Below are 16413 nucleotides of genomic sequence, written 5' to 3' on the forward strand. Positions count from 1 at the left end.
CATCAAATTTCCAATTTCTTTCCTTCATGGAAAGAAACTGTCTCCACTGTTACAGAGTCTGTGTCCTGACCATCTTTACAGTCAAATTAAATGGCCGTCTGCTTTCAGGTCTCATGAGCGTCTGCTCGTCTCTCCGGACCGTCTGGAGGATCGCCTGATGACGATGGGTCTGCCGATGGGAACGATGGAGAGGGGAGGGGGGAGCGGGATGGTTCCCACCATGGGCCGACTGAGCCACCACCAAAAGGCCCAGTCGCAGCAGAACATCTGTGCCACGCCGTCCATGGACCGCCACCACATGATCAAGATGAACTCCCACCCGACATCAGGCCACGACCACGAGCGCGGCTCCACAGCTGTGCCCGTGATGGGGATGCATGGCGGCTGGGACTCCCACGGGGGCCATAGCGGAGGAGGAGCGGGGATAATCGGAGGCCAACCCAGCGCGCGGCGCATGGCTTTTGCCAACAAAAGGCAAAACACCATCGAACAGCTGCACTTCATCCCTGGAGGCGGAGGAGGGCAGGGACTGCGGACTGGAAGTAAGAATGAGGTGACGGTGTGAGAGGAGAAGAAGAGGAGAAGGACAGGTGAAGAATGAGGAGAGGAACCAATCAGTGGAAGAATAAAGAAGAGAGATGAAGAATAAACAGAAATGAGTTTAACCCCAGCTGGCTGCTCAACCTTTAAAACAAATTCTCCCCAAAAAACAATGGTTGATGACACCATTCATGTTAGTAAAGCCAACCGATATTCCTCTTGTCACTTTATGTTTTGAAAAAGAGAATATTCAGCCATTCTTTGCAAAAGGAAGAAAAAAAATCCTCATAAAAAGAGCAAAAAAAAAAAATGCAGCTCAGAGGCTGCTGGGTATTCGCTGTGACTTTTATTGAAGGATATCCGCCAAGTTGTCGAGTCGTCCTTGAGTTTTATTGCACTGTCCTCTGAGTCCTCGAGTGCTCTGACAGAAATTCATCTGTCGTTGAATCCACTGTGGATGGTGAAGAGCACCGAGCCTGGAGAGAGACAGGTTTGCTTGTTGTTGTCTTTATAACAATATTTAGAACCAAACAAGTTACTTTTGTATGAAAATAACTCGATATTGATTACATTAACATGACTGAGCCCTGTAGGATTTTGTGTATACTTAGTTGAACACGTATTTATCCTTAAAGCCAGCCGGTTTGTAACTTAAAGGCTGGATTAGACGATCATCGCTTTCTGTAGTTGTGATTGGACTATTAATGTAAAACTGCTGAATCACTCGAGCCAAGTGCAGCTAACAGTCATCTGATGACTTTACAGCTTCAATAATTCAAGACTAGAAATTTAGAAATAAAAACAACACCGTCGACTCATGCTGCTGCCACAAAGGCCCAGTCACACCAGCACTTCACAACAAAACAACAAAATCAAGCCGGTGCTCCAAATAAATACTTCACATTTTTAATAAATCAAGTCTCACGTCAAAAAGAAAAAGAAAAATATCAGTTTTCTGAAAAATTTGAATAGGTTTTTCCATCATGTTTATTTTATGTTAGTTTCATTCTCTTCTTGTTTCCAATAAATCTCAGTCATATGATTAAGATGCACGGATCATGATTTGACCAGATAGTGCCAATTCTCAGTTTTTGTGTCATTCTGACCTGATAGTTTGTTCAATGACAATAAAAGGGGCAACTTTGATCACTGCTGAATTCACCAAGTCAAACAAGACAGGCTTGTATAATTTGAGAATATCTTTGTCTCTAATTTGTGCCCCTGCTTTGCACTCATGTATTTAAAACAATGCATACAACAACTGTTATTGATGTTGATAATTTATGGTGATACATAGTCAAAAATTGTTCTAAAAGACTCATGTACAATTATTTTTTTTGCACATTTTGAGATTGTTTACAATTAATTACAAGATATTTCTACTGATTTTGATTCTGATCCCCATTTAAGTCATTTGACTATGAAATATTTTTTTTAAATTGTGATCCCTGATCAAATCAGAATTGCTGTGAGAAAGCTCTGGTTGCTATTCAGGATATCATGACAACTTTTTTCGTCTTTTAGACTAAAAGTAAATTATAGAAAATTTCTTTAACTCACCACTGGTCAAAGCAGGTATGCATCAACCCCTAAAAGACATACGAAATCACGCAAACAAATCATCTGTTGGACATGTTTTCTTTTAACTGTGAAAAGTCGGATGTAAAGTGAGCTGTAAAAGTTACATAAGTGTAAAATGACCAATATCCAGCTCACATTGTTCTTCCTTTTGTATTGTTTTTTAAAATGTAAACAATACTGGCACCTATTGGTCCAGGGTGGGATTATTTTCCTTTTTTTTTTTTTTTGATAAGATAAAATTCTTATTTGGACTGAGAATTTAAAAAAGCTCTTTACATTTTTTTTCCCCAACATATCAAGTGAAACGCTTGTAGAAGTATAGTTGGAGTCTGAAATTATTACAGGGACTTAAACAAATTCAGTGATGCCTGTGTGACTGGGCCCTAAAATTACCATTCAGTATGTAACCATGTTTTAAGCTAACTTAAAGCCTTGTACAGTGGATTCTAGTGAGTGTACGACATTTATGAAACGTAATATTGAGAATGTCTTGAATTAGACCTCTCATTAAAAGGAACCGATCTGTGAATAAACATCCCCTGGCCATGTTTCAAACTTTTCACAAGTAACTTGTAAAGTCGAGGGCTTCTTTTTGCAGCGCACTGGCATAGAACAGATCCTCCCGTTCGTCCAAGATGCCACATGCTTCCTGCAAGTTCAGCTGCTCACCTCGCACCAAGGGAAGGAAGGCTGACGGGTTTGAAGCGGGGGAACAATGGACACTTCACACTAAGGGCTAAACTGAATTTATCTTTGTGTGTCTGTGCTCTAAACAGTGTCTGCTTCTCATTTTCATCTCTTGTATCTGTTGGGAGGCATGCTTGTGCTTATTTTCACAGATTTCTTCACATGTAGAGAGAAAAGAAATGCAGGGGATTTCTGCAAAAGAAGCTTTGTGTAAAAATATAATTTTGTTGATTATTGTTACAGGGGAGGAAGCTTTCCATAAAGATGTCATATTTTTGGATTTTTGTTTGTTTCTCTGCCGATAAGATGGACCTTCTGGCTGTACTGGCTGGGTTTCTTTTTCATAGTGAAGCTATACTTTGATAAAGACTGATGCCACTGATTGAGTGATGCTTCCTGCCGGCCATTTGTAGTTTTCTATGTTATGTACTCATGTGTCAGTGGTTTGATTTAAAAAGAAAAACAGAAAAACCCCAACCTCCCCAAATGAGAAAGTGAGCACTCTTATCATGATCTCTTCTTTTATTTTTTTAATCTCTGTAAATTTTAATGTATATGCCTGAAATTTCAATTTTACAACTTTCTAGTGGAGTTGGAAAAAAACAAAACAACATAAAAACAAAAGGAAAGCCGTTGTAATCACGGGAACAAAAAAGAGCAAATGCAATCAAGGAGAAAAGACCGGCTGCATGATGATGTCAGCAGCCAGTGTTAGAGATGTCACACTGCTGACTTACGATGTCATGGCGTCTATGTATCTAATTGTACATGCGTCTGTTTAAAATTTACATACCCGTGTGTTAGAATCCCTGTCATTTTTGTTATAGGAATGCTGACACTGATTTTGTCTAAAATTGATCATGAAGATGATACTTTGATCCAAAATACAACTGTTGTTCATATCAGCCTGTTTGTGCTTTTTTTGGTCTTCCATTATTGTCTCTTTATTGTCACTTTTGTTTGGAAGAGGGACATTGATCACTCCCTCCCCTTCAATTTGAGCTGTGTTCACCAAAGCAATGACTTTTTAAACATTTTAAAATGTGAATTTTCAAAGACTTATATGGTGATAAATTATAGCAGTTATAGGGACCTGTAATAGCTGAGTGGATTAATTTATCGCATGGTTCATCAGTTTGTGTTGCTGATGTTTGACAGATTAGATTTCTAATGCAGCTTCTTCCTACGTGCTCATTTTTACAGAATTTTAAGGGCATAGAAGTTTGAAAAAAAAAGTCACTGTTCTTGCAGGGGGCTCAACCCTAATTTAAATGTTTTTAAGCAACAACTGCTGTCACTGAAAAGAATATGTTGTGGCCTGCCTTAGTTGCTTTTAAAGAACTGAGAGTAAAAACCAATGAGAAAATGTTGAATATGAATTCAATCTTTTGACGTCTCACTCATTTCTCCTCATAATTTCAGAGGTCGTTTACTGTTGTATTCCATGATGAGTTAACAGTTCCCTTGATGAAGCTGTGTGCCTGTATTTATGTGTGAGTGTGTTAACCACGTGGGGGGAGGGGAGGCATGGGCATATTTGTATTCTCAAAGCTACTCTGCATACCTCAAGCTGTATGATAAATTATTTATAACATTCCCTCATATGTCTATTTCCAAGAATATCCCAACAACAGTCTCACAGATGTGCAACCCTTTTGTTATTGGTGATCAATTCTTGCATTTGTAGAAATCATACTGTTTAAATGATAATAAAAAAATATCCAACCAAATCTAATTTGTCTTTTTATTTACCTTGGTTTAAGGCTCCATGTAAATTTGTTACTTTGGAAAATGGCTTGTTCAACTAAAATTAAAAAAAATAATAATTAAAAGATTGACTTGCATTTTTGTTTCAGCATGAAACAATATTGTTGGCCTACATAAAAAATTAAAAACAATGTTTGAATACTCAGCTTTTTTCTTACTGCTTTTTCCCATCTTTTCAGTGCTGAATTATACTCCATCCTTGCAATGTATTTTTTTTATCTTTCTGGGAAATGTACAGTAATATTTCTGCAGAAGTGTGGAAATCCCATAGAAATAGATCCAAGCTCAGACTTCCAGCAGAAATCTAATGCAACAATACAGATGACAGTCACTACATATTGGGTTGTTCAATTCAGTTTCAGTTCTGTTCATTAATTAGCATAAAACATACAATGCCAATGCACTTTATGAGGAACAAGTTAATTTGTATACAGAAAATATGTGTTTCGACTTGGATTCTGACTTTGGAGGCATTCTATATTTCTAAATGGGAATGTAACATTTTCAACAACAAAAGGCTAAAAGTTTTCGACTTTTATTTATTTTTTTACCTCACATTTAGAAAATCTTCTGAGAAAAATAAAGGAATAATTCTCTCTGTCGTCTACGGAGAGAAAAATGTATTTTTCTCCCATTATTTTAATATTCATTCAACAAGTTATTTTTATGAGTGCTCAATAAGAGTACACCTCATTGAAATGCAAATAAGATACCAACCACACAAATATGTTTGACACACACCAAACATGCTCTTTGGCATGCGCCGTGTTGGCGTCTTCAATAGACTAATTAACATTTTGCACTCTAGGTGTGAAAGCACACACACAGGAACTTGATGACACAGAGTGTCAGAATGCACACAATTATTTTTTTTATTGCATGATGCATGAACCCGTACAGCCTCTCTCTCACACACAGCTTCATTAATTCATGAGCATCATCCTGGATCGGATTTGATAGCTGTAAGCACTCCAGCCGGACAGAATTACCTTTGCTTGGCTCTACCCGGAACCATTATGCAGACAGGAAACTACCATTTTGCCGCTAGCAGCAGCAGCATCGGGGGAACCGTCGTCTACGGAGGGGGACACCTAAAGCAGCTGAGGCGGGGAGGGAAACTGGAAGCCAAGGAGAAAAGCAGAAAAACCGCAACCGAGACAAAATAAAGAGGAAGAGTTGGGGTTGAGCGGCAGTGAGCCAGTCGAGCTGTAGGACTTTGGACTCAAACAATGGTCAAAACGGGAGCAGGCCAGCGATTTTGTTAGCGAGAGAAAAGAAGCAGCAGCAGCAGCCCTCCTGGGCAGATGGAGATCCCGGGCCTTTCACGGTGCTTTTCCACGGATGGAGAAAAAGGCCCCAGTGACGGGCATTAGGGACCCCGCTTTCAGAGCGCACGTCCTCCCCCATGCCCTCATACTTTTACCGCCGTGTTTCCCAGCGGCGTTTTCCAACCAGGATTCGTATTTTGGAAGGTAAAAACATAAACAAAAGCAGCTTCCAGCAGGACTGACATTAGCATAGAGAAGCTAACGGCTCTGCTAAGTTGTTAGCTTCTGACTATAAAACGTTTTCTTGCTCTGTATAGTTTTTGCTTATTTGCTTTATATAGCGCTTAAATATAATTCTGAACAAAGTAGAGTTGAGTTTTGCACTTAATAGAAAGGCACTACAGTTTGATTTTACGTCTTTTTTTGCGGTAGAGTAGCGTTTGTTGCAGTCAACGTTAGCTAGCCGAGGTTATTGACAGATGCTAGAAGGATTTGCTGACTTATTTGTCCGACCTAACCCCTGATTTGATTATGTTTTTAAGGTTGTCGAGCTGTGATATCCCGTTTGGACAGAGTGGGATGTGTTCAAATGCTCCAGCTCTCTTCTTAACACCCAGCTGGAGTTTCGGATCTGTGGATTAGCCGGTGAGATGCAAACAACACTCATGTAAACAGTCCCATTGCTGCAGACCTAGAGAGAAATCTTTGCATCTGTTGTTGTCAGTGTATCACTGAAATTTTTTTAGGTTTAATATGTGAATGGGTAGCAAATTCAACACGTAAATCAAAGCATATCGCAAGTATCTGAATGGTTGTTTGTTTTGAAAAGAGTGGCGCTTAATCTGCAGCTCAGCAAGATGAAAACCCTACAGAGAAATAGAGGCTGGAGTCTCTGACAAGACCCTAATATACCCTCTTAACACCAATCAGGTTCAGTTGTGCTTGTCTTTTTTTTATCTTGAAGTGACAGAAGTGTAATTTGTTTTGACAGATTAAAGAACTCATCTTTCTTTATGTGATTAATATCCACTAGACTCTATAAACAAGGCGAAACAATGTGGTCAGTGACTGTTGGCACAGTTTGGGTGATGCTATGAAACTGCATTGACTTTGCAGGAAGGAATAAAAAGGTTTACTTGATAATATTTTGGGAGATTTTTGTTTTAGATCAATGCATAAGCTGTTGCAGTTACATGAAGATCATTGAGTCACATTCAGCATACTACCATGTTAAACTGGAATTCAGGTTTTAAACTAACTACAAAATTAGCCACTTTTTTTTAGCTGTATCAAATGTTTTTGTGTCTCAGCAACAGTTTGATCTTCTCTTTCTTCTGTTCTGAACTTCTATAGTGTGTCACTTTTCAGGGAGACCACTTCATTACACACATTACATTATTAATCTTAATTTCTCTCAAGAATTTTTTTATTCTTCACAATTTTTATTGTTTTTGGTGAGCACTGTTTACAGTCCAGATTGGGCGTCTTCTGATCGGATTTCACAAACAGCACTGCATATTGGAGATGCACATCCTGTCTTAATGTGGCCTCAGCTACACAACTGACATTTGCAATTCATTAGTATTGTATAAAAATATGTTTTTGTGTAAAAAGCCTAATGTGATAATTAATATGAATCCATTAGCTTTTGTTTGATCAGCATGCTCTGCCTCATCTAGACCATTATTATCAATCTATCATCTGAAAACAGATTAGAACCAGACTGAATGTTTTTGCGTATTTATATTTGAATTATTTTCTGTCATTATATGTCCAATGATTTTTTAGCTGTGTCCTGTACTTGAGTTGTACTTCTTATATTAAGTTGACCACACTAATTACATATCTAGGTAAAACATTTTTATTGAATGTTTTAAAAACATTTGTTTGTGGTTTTAAAAAATTAAAATCAGACAAAAAAAATCCTAATTTCAGGATTACACCTGGAGCTCCATAAAATACAAGAATTAGCTCAGTTTCCTCATTCGTAGTACCATTTGCTCCATATTTTGTTCCCCACTGTTTCTCTACTCCTACAGTCATTACTGCCTCCTTTAATTTCAAATTTTATATGATTCCTTTATTATGTTCCTGGTGGGTTCTGGCAGCATTTTTTTTTCTTTGCTGTTTCAGCACAAAGTTCATGCTGTATTGTCACAAAATTCTTCAAAATGTAGAGTAACTGTGCTCGGTGAGCCTCTGCTGTCATTCTGCCAAGCTTCAAACCGAACACAGATGTGACGGCACGCACACGACTGTTTGGCCTCTGCGCTTTTTGTCTTAAGGGAGACGTTTCCATGCCGAGTGCTTTGCAGAAAGCTAAAGAAAGGTCAGAAATAAGCACTGATTTAACCCTCACATGATGGATGGTTTTTTGTGTGTCATCTAGAGGAAAAGTCACGACTAATAGGCACGAGCAGATGACTTAAAAGATTTACATCAAAGACACTGCTGTGGTGAAAGAAGAAGAAGGGGTATGGTGTGACAGTTACAATGAAAATAATTACTTTTTCTAACTTTCAGCCAGTTATGATTTGTCAGTAATGTATTGCATTACAGTTATCACCATATCAAAAACATGCAAAGGATTCAATCAACATTTGAGTCCTGGGTGCTGTATATTGCTAGTGGCTCTTAAAGATAATTGTCATTTACGCTGTAAGTCATTTAAATGAGGCTCAATTTTTTAGACTGGTCAGATGGTTTAATAGTTTAGTTCATTTCCAGTTGGTTATACATGTATGTATGTATTCATAAATAATTTTTCAATTGCTTAAAATATGTTTGGAGTTGCCTTAAAATATGTTTGGAGTTGCCTTTTTTTTCATTTCTTTTTTTCTATAAATTGACATAAAAAATATCTCACATGTATACTTGCATAAAACCTAATCTATCTTGAAATATTTAAAGCTTTTCTATTTACAAGGTGGTTTCCCTAAGACAAAAACATTCTGGTCTAAATTAGGTGTCAAAACTACACAGTAAGTTTCTTGTTATTTAAATAAAATACCTGCAAAAATGCTTGTTTAATTTGAAACTGGTGGGATTCTATCGGTACAAACTTTAACTGATTTATTATAGTCATTATGCTTCAAGCTTTAGTCACTAATTTCATTCTGTGTGTTGTTCATTTGATCAGAATCAAAGCACAGAATGACTAATGATTACATGTTTTTTTTTCTTTTTTTTCTTCAGGCTACCCAGAGGTTTACATATGATGACAGAAAACTGTTGAAGAGATTATTATTCCTCCTCTAGAAAAATGAACACACTCCACTCTGTGGGACCGCCTGGCCTGACTTCAACTTAAAAAAATGGAACACTTTAAAAACACACTACAGACTTTTATGTAATTTAGTAAATTTTCTATTTATGATCCTTTATATAACCTCCCTCCTGAAGCACCTGAAGGCTTCACTCCATAATAAAAAGAAACTTAGTGAAACATTTATGAGAACTAATGACGCATTAGTTGCTGTTGGACTAAAGTGGCTCCTTCAAAGCTTGGGGCTGAAACAAAAGTTGGACTATCCCAGAGGTTACTAAAGGCTCTGCTGGTTTTATAGAATTAGTGGAAAGGATAGTTCTGCCCTCTGGACATTTTGTCACAGCCATATTTGGAGATGTTTCAGTTCAGCAAGTACCCCATGGACATCTTAGAGATGCTAAGTGGACACCAAGCCCACCAGTTTAAAGGGCTTGGGTTGGAACGACAACTGAGCCACCAACAAGTCCAACTGCAGCATCAGCAACAGCTCCAGCAGCAGCACCAACCCTCTGCTGATACCTCTGGAAGTCTGCTGACCGGTCTTGGGCTCGGATCCCTCCAGAGCTCTCGAAGCAATGCCTTCGCTGACTCCTCATCATTATTCGCCAAAATGAGCGCCCCTCCTCCATCTATCTCCCACCAAAGCCAGTCGTCCTCATCGTCCCACAGCTCCAGGAAGTCCAGTAAGATTAGCAGCAGTAGCAGTAGTGGCAGTGGGAGTTCCTCATCCGGATATCCCCAGTTTCTGCGGCCTTTTCATCCAGCTGAGGCGGCTCTTGCTCAGGAGCAGCTCCACTCTGGAATGGGGCGTTTCGACTTCACTGGAAGCAGCAGTGGAGGGGCTGCTGGAGTTATTGGGGTCACGTCTGCACCACCCCCTCCTCCGCTGCATCCGGGTCTTTCTGTACCTCAACCCTCACCTGGTCCGTCTTCGTCTTCACCTTCTCCCTCCACCTCAGCTTCAGCTTCTAATAACCCCTCTGGCAGCACTGCGGTTCCCCTGGTTGGCCAGTCCGATCCCCGCAGCCTCCACCAACAGTTCAGCTGCATGCTTGCTGCCAACCAGTACTTTCTGTCTGGTGTCCCAACAAATAGTAGCCTTGAGCAGTTCCTTGTCCAGCAGGGAACTCACAACCACCTTAGTTTAGGTCTTGGCCAGGGGGCGACTGAATCCAACTCAGCCCTGGCCCCTCCTCCTGCCCTCCACTCCTCTCACAGCCACAGTGCTCCCCAGACCCAACAGCAGCAACAACAGCTGACCCCTCATGCCTTATCTCATCCACACAGCCACACTCACCACCCGCACCCCTTGCATCCAGCCCCTCAGCCTGCCCCGCTGAGTGGCTTTGATTTCCAAAGCATTCCAGTACTTTCCTCAAACCAGATAGCATCATTAATGCAGCAGGAGGCGGGCCTTCCCCTCCCCCTGCCCTTGCACCTGTCTCTGTCTAAAGAAGACACAACAAAATCAGGAGACAACTCGTCTGCATCTGCTTCAAGTGGGGGTAGCAGGAGGAAGAAGGCAATGGCAGGTTATCTGCCCCAGAGAAAAGCTGAAAGTAGCAGCCACAGTCAGAGCAGTCACAGCCACACCAGCAGCAGTGTAACTACTTGCCATAACAACAGCTCAAGTGGGCACACTCAGAGCTCCTCTTCAGGCCTTGTGGGAGGGAGATCTGGGGGTGTTGGGCTAAGTGGCATTGGAAGTGAGACACAGCACTCCTCTCTCCTCTCGTCTTCCTCTCAGCAGCAGTCATCTTCCACTGTCTCATCATCCTCATCAGCCTCCGCATCCTCTAGCTCCACTTCTGTGCTTGTAGCCAATGGCAACCAACAATTGCCCAAACCACAAGAACGTCATAGCAGCTCGTCTGGGCAGCCTGAACCAGAACCCCTGTACCACTGTGGTGAATGTGGTAAAACCTTCACTCACCTTTCCAGCCTACGAAGGCATCTCCGAAGCCATGGCTTGACACCAGAAAGCCAAAGTAGGAAGTCGGACTGTAACTCTCCAAGCCCAGAGCGGATATTCTGCTGTGGTGAGTGTGGGAAGAGGTTCAAAAAGAGAGGTCACCTTATCCAGCACAGTGTCACCCACTCAGAAAACCGGCCTTTTGTTTGCAGCATTTGCCAAAAGTCATTCAACCGTCGGGAGTCACTGACAAGACACGAGAAGATTCATGATGAGAAGCCATTTCGTTGTCCGGCGTGTGGGCGTTGTTTCCGTGAAAGTACCTCTCTGCTCAACCACGCTGCTTCGGGTGCTTGTGGCAAACCTCCCCGCAGCTCAAAAAATCGGTCCAGCGGTGGGGGGAATACAACATCCAACCCAAGCAGCAGTAAAATGGGAAATAGTGCAGAGAGTAGGGTAGGAATTTCAACTGATGGGGCTGGCATGACAGATGACAAGTATGCAACAGATTATTCCAGAAATCGATACCAGAACCAGCCACCTTACAATAGTGGGGTAGGCGATTACAGGCGTCCACAGTCTTCCACGCTCTATTCCTCAGAGAATACATTAGGCAACGAAATGACTAGCCAAACTCTACGGAAGGCCCCGTTAGCTCCAACTCTTCATCCCCATCCTCAGAGCCAGCAGCAACATCACCACCACCAACAACAGCAGCAGCAGCCCCACCTTCCCTTGTCCTCGTTGTTGGATGATTCAGAGGATGAGGTCACTAGCAGTGCAATGTCAGCCATTGCTGCCGCCGCCGCCGCCTCCTGTGACATCAACTCGGAAAGTCGAGAAGGAGAAAGGAGAGACATCATTGGGGGTCTGCTGGGAGGTTTGGGGTTTGGAAACATGGGCGGACCATCGTCAACTAGCCTAAATGGTTCCACCATGCCTTTGACTCACCCCAGTCTACCCCACACAAAGCCCCGGAGGCCTCGAAAGCCCAGAGAAAAAAGGGATCCAAACACAATCGTGAGGAGGAGGAGGAGTCCAGCACCTCCAGGGGATGGCTCAGAGAGGCCATATGGCTGTCAGATTTGTGGCAAACGCTTTAGAAGGGCGGAGACACTGAGGCGCCACAACCGGGTTCATACCGGAGAGAAACCTCATGCCTGTGAAGTGTGTGGAAAAATGTTCAGAGAACCTTTTCACCTCACTAAGCATCTGACCGTACACTCCGGTCAAAAGAACTACAAATGCAACCTTTGTGGGAAGTTGTTTGCCTATGCACAGAGCCTTGTTCGGCATGGAAAGCTTCACAGAAAAGGGGAAATTGACAATACAGGTCGGAGAATAAAAGGTGGAGCTGCTGCTGCTGCAATCAGTCAAGTTGCCAACTCTGGAAACTCAGATTACTTCTCATCATGCTCCCAAGAAGAGAAGTCTCCAACATCTGGCACACCCTCTCAGCGGCTTTACACCTGCACAGTATGTTGGAAGTCTTTCCGACACTATTTCCACCTGACAGCACATCAACAGACTGTCCACGGCGGTGGGGTGGGCCTGGAGAAGTCCTTTCGCTGTGAAGTTTGCGGCAAAGCCTTTGCCTACTCCAACAGCTTAGTGCGGCACAAGTTATCACAACATGGCATTGACCGCAACGGTCAACGTGTCAACCAGTCTCAACCCTCTGGATACTCCCCACTGTTTTATGATTCTGGTCCAGGTTCCAACTATGCTGGATCATCCCACATACCACAGGGAGTTGCTGAGCAGCAGCAACAGCAACAACAGCAGCAACAGCAACAACAGCAACAGCAGCAGCAGCAGCAGCAACAACAGCAGCAGCAGCAGCAGCAACAACAACAGCAGCAGCAACAACCACAACAACAGTTGCAACACCCTTTTCACTACCGCTCAAAAAACTTCCAAAAGCGCCATGGACAGACAAGAAAGCACCGAAAGAAAAAACGGCGCATTGTAATCCATAGCATCATGAGAGACGGGAAGCTAGTGGGAGTCCCTTTGAGTAAAGACACTCGCAAGAAGTTGATGATTCTGAGGAGGAAAAAGGGAAGACTACAGGCGCACATCAATAGGAAAAAGCTCTTGGCCCAGCTGAGGATGAAGGGGGGAGTGATGAAAGTAAAGTCATGGTGCGGGGGTGCGGTCAGAGTCACAGGGCTCACCTCTATGGACGTCCCCCTCAAACGCTTTCTTTGTCCCATCTGCCCTAGTGCCACATACGCCAAACAGGGCTCCCTGCTGGTGCACCACGCCGTCAGACATCCACCGAGAAACTCAGGGCGTCATGCCCGCCTGCGGTGCCAGGTGTGTGGGCGACGCACCACTTCATTACACAAAGCCTTGAAACACAGGAGTCGCCATCTCAAGCAGGCTGCATTCCAGTGCCACAAATGCCAACATCGCTTCTGGAACCCATGTCTCCTGGCCCGCCACAGGTTCTCCTGCCGGGGGGCGAGCACTGGCAGTGTTGCTCAAAACTGGGAGCTGACAAAGATGAGATCAGTGTCAGTTAGTGACCACTCTCCAGTCCCGTTGACGGTTCCGGGTCTGGCCCAGCCTGAGAGATCAACAGTTCTGACTGAGTACAGTCAGTAAACACAAACTCTCTTTTTTAGACTAGATTGTTTTTTGATGTTTATATTTTATTAAATAATCCAAGATCTTAGCACGTTTTTAACAAAATAGGGTGGGGAATGAAGGGAAATATTTAGTTCAACTCCCAGACTGTCCCCACCCCCTTATCTGGACAAGCCTTTAAACAATCCCAGTACAACAGCAGAGGTGGTTGATAAAATGACTTGGACTTCTAAAGACCTAAAATCAAAACCGCCCAAACTATCTGCCTCCTGTTCCTCAAAGGTAAAGGAACTAAAGATCATGTTTTTTTTTTTTTTTGTTTTGTAGCATTTGTTTGAAAATTGTCAGTACTTTCCATCGTGTTTGTCTCGTTCTAAATCCCTTTTGCCGTGTTTGTGCATCAACAAAAATCGGATGTTTTTCATAGGGCTGATTGATGTACCAGTTTATTCTTTATCACATTATTCATAGTTATACTGTGTAGTCCTCATTTAATGCTCTGTTTATTACACTGAACAGATTCACTTTTTATGCTGAAATATTTCCCCTTAATATAAATTAATCTTTAGGATCTAATACCAAGTAGCTCACAAAAGTGGCACAGCTTGATGCTAGGTGATTTACGGAAAAGAAGCTGAAACACAAAAGCTTAGTCGACCGTTTTTATACTGTACACTACTTTTGTTACTTTTTTTAAAAAAAAATGTGTGAATGAAACACAAAGATGACTAAAGCTGTTAACTCTTTCAGGATATGAAAAGGACAACAGAAATAATGAGTGTACTGTACAATTAGTATTATATTTTATTATATATAAATATTATTTGCTGTTTTTTACTCCCAGTTTTCATTTATCGTATCGTTGCTATTCTAAATGTGGGAGGAGACGAATTGAGACATTGTTTGTAAAATCTTAATTATATGTATCAATGTGATCATCCCTCCCTTCCTTTTAACAGAAACTCCGTTTACCTGCTCATACACAGTTTGGCTCCATTTTTGTAACAGAAGTGTGTACACAGTTCTTATTTAGGTCCTGTCCAGAAGTGCTTATCCGTTTTTTTTTTTTTTCCTGTAAATCTAAACCATGTAATATGACTAAATTACTATCCTTTGCCTAAAAGTGAGTTGTTGAAAAACCTTGAATAAACACCTAAAATGTCTTTTCCTAAGTTTTATTCTGGTAAATCTAATTGTCTCTGTCAAAGAACAATTGTTTTCACTTTTTATAGTTTTTCTACATTTATAATTTACACAGTGTATGAATTAGGTTGTTGCTTTATTTAGGATTTGCTAGTGCCATTTCAGAATAGGTGCCCATTTCCAGTGGTCATTTTACAAGTCACTAGCCTCACAGGAGAACAAGGAGACTCCAAGGTACAATTTAAAGAGAACAGTTAATCTAAGGTCATGTTTTTTCTGAATGGAGAAACCCTGAGCACCTGGAAAGAACCCATGCATGCATGGGGAGAACATACATGCTCCAAAATGTTGGAACTCAATTCCAGGACCTCCATCCTGATGAGCTATAACTGCAAACGTTTGCACCATCATGCAGCCTAAAGCAAGTTTTTTTTTGTGCTGCATTACCAATAATGAGCCACTAGATGGTGCTGTTTACAATGCCAGTCGTGGCTCCGTCAAAGAAATCCATAGAATTTTAATTTGAAACTTCTTTTTAAAGTCAGACCAAACAAAGCTGCTGATGTAAAACATTTCAACGTACATACACCGGTGTTTGTGTAAAGCAGACTATTTCGGCCTTGTTATTCATTTTATGTGCCCTTATGCATATAGTGTGTCGCAGAAATATAATTTGACACCGAAACCCATAAAACAGGTGCAACAGCTGCTGTGTTGGTCTGGAAATTCTGAGGGCTTCAGGTTTTCCAGTCATATTTTCTCAGGGATGGTGTCTAAAAACTTTGACGTAAACATTATTTAAGCACTTTAAAATAGAATCGAAATATTCTTTATTGTTTAAATTCAGGTGTAACAGCATCTGTTATTTATGTTCATACAAAAAGATCCATAATAAATATGTAAAAAACAAGATTAATAATAACAGCAATGATAATTTACTGTGCTTCATCAAATTATGTGACTTAACAGCAAAAATGCAACAGGTAAATTATCAATTATAAATCATACACAAGACTAAATATTTATTTTCCTTTACAGTATCTAAAAACATCACAATTGCAACTACTTTTTATTTCACCGTAAAGTCTTATTTGAATATTAAATCGTTTTAAACTGTTTAGTTTAAGGAAGTCGACAAGCGTGTAAATGTGATCTTTAATTGAGCCTCCAAAGAAAAAAAAAAACTAAACAAACCTCACGTGGCTCGAGCAAGGGGAGACCTTTGGGCGGGGACTCTGACCTATTTTCAACCAATGGGAAGCTAAGAGCGGCTGCGAGTGACCCAGATTCAGCCAATGGCCGTGCGACGCTGCAGCGGGTAGGCAATGCTGAGGCGCGTGCGGAGAACATGTGATTGTTCGGAGTTGAGAGCGCGAGGAGCGCAGACCGCCGCGCAAACGGTCTTTTTCAACGAGATTAAAGGGCGTTTCACTGAGTTTTATTGAGACGCTGTAAAAAATAACCTTAAAAAAAACACATCGGAGTTTTTGTAGTGATCCTCGACAGCGTTAAACGGGTCAGATCATGTTGTTCCACTTACGCGAAGTGGCTGCATCTGTTTTCTATTACAGATATTCAGTTAAAGGCACTGATTAAAAGCAAACGTGAAAGAGTCGTCGTGCTTCTGGTTCATAATATATTCTCAGTCCGCGGTG

At 41.4% G+C, this 16413-nt stretch overlaps 2 protein-coding genes across 6 annotated transcripts in view; both read left to right on the forward strand.

The window, feature by feature from the left end:
• The window catches only part of shisa7b (shisa family member 7), a 37245-nt gene extending 32680 nt beyond the window's left edge, over positions 1–4565 (forward strand). For both annotated transcript variants that reach the window (XM_055055267.1, XM_055055268.1), the window contains one exon: positions 109–4565. In XM_055055267.1, coding sequence (XP_054911242.1) covers positions 109–565 — 457 coding nt within the window. In that variant the 3' untranslated portion in view covers positions 566–4565. The remainder of the gene's footprint in view (positions 1–108) is intronic.
• Positions 4566–5428: 863 nt separating this feature from the next.
• Positions 5429–14778, forward strand: LOC129375903 (uncharacterized). 4 transcript variants are annotated; one of them, XM_055055269.1, is made up of 4 exons: positions 5462–6047; positions 6386–6488; positions 8233–8317; positions 9039–14778. In XM_055055269.1, exon 4 carries the CDS (start codon positions 9467–9469, stop codon positions 13631–13633), a length of 4167 nt encoding a protein of 1388 aa, XP_054911244.1. In that variant the 5' UTR covers positions 5462–6047; positions 6386–6488; positions 8233–8317; positions 9039–9466; the 3' UTR covers positions 13634–14778. The 4 variants fall into 4 exon arrangements, 3 of the variants coding, with proteins under 3 accessions (XP_054911244.1, XP_054911245.1, XP_054911246.1); XR_008607682.1 differs by lacking the exon at positions 9039–14778 and having other exon boundaries at positions 5429–6047; positions 8233–8617; XM_055055270.1 differs by lacking the exon at positions 8233–8317.
• The last annotated feature ends 1635 nt before the right edge of the window (positions 14779–16413 follow it).

This window comes from Poeciliopsis prolifica, unplaced genomic scaffold (assembly GCF_027474105.1).
Source record: "Poeciliopsis prolifica strain line A6 unplaced genomic scaffold, Auburn_PproV2 SCAFFOLD041, whole genome shotgun sequence".
NCBI lineage: Eukaryota > Metazoa > Chordata > Actinopteri > Cyprinodontiformes > Poeciliidae > Poeciliopsis > Poeciliopsis prolifica.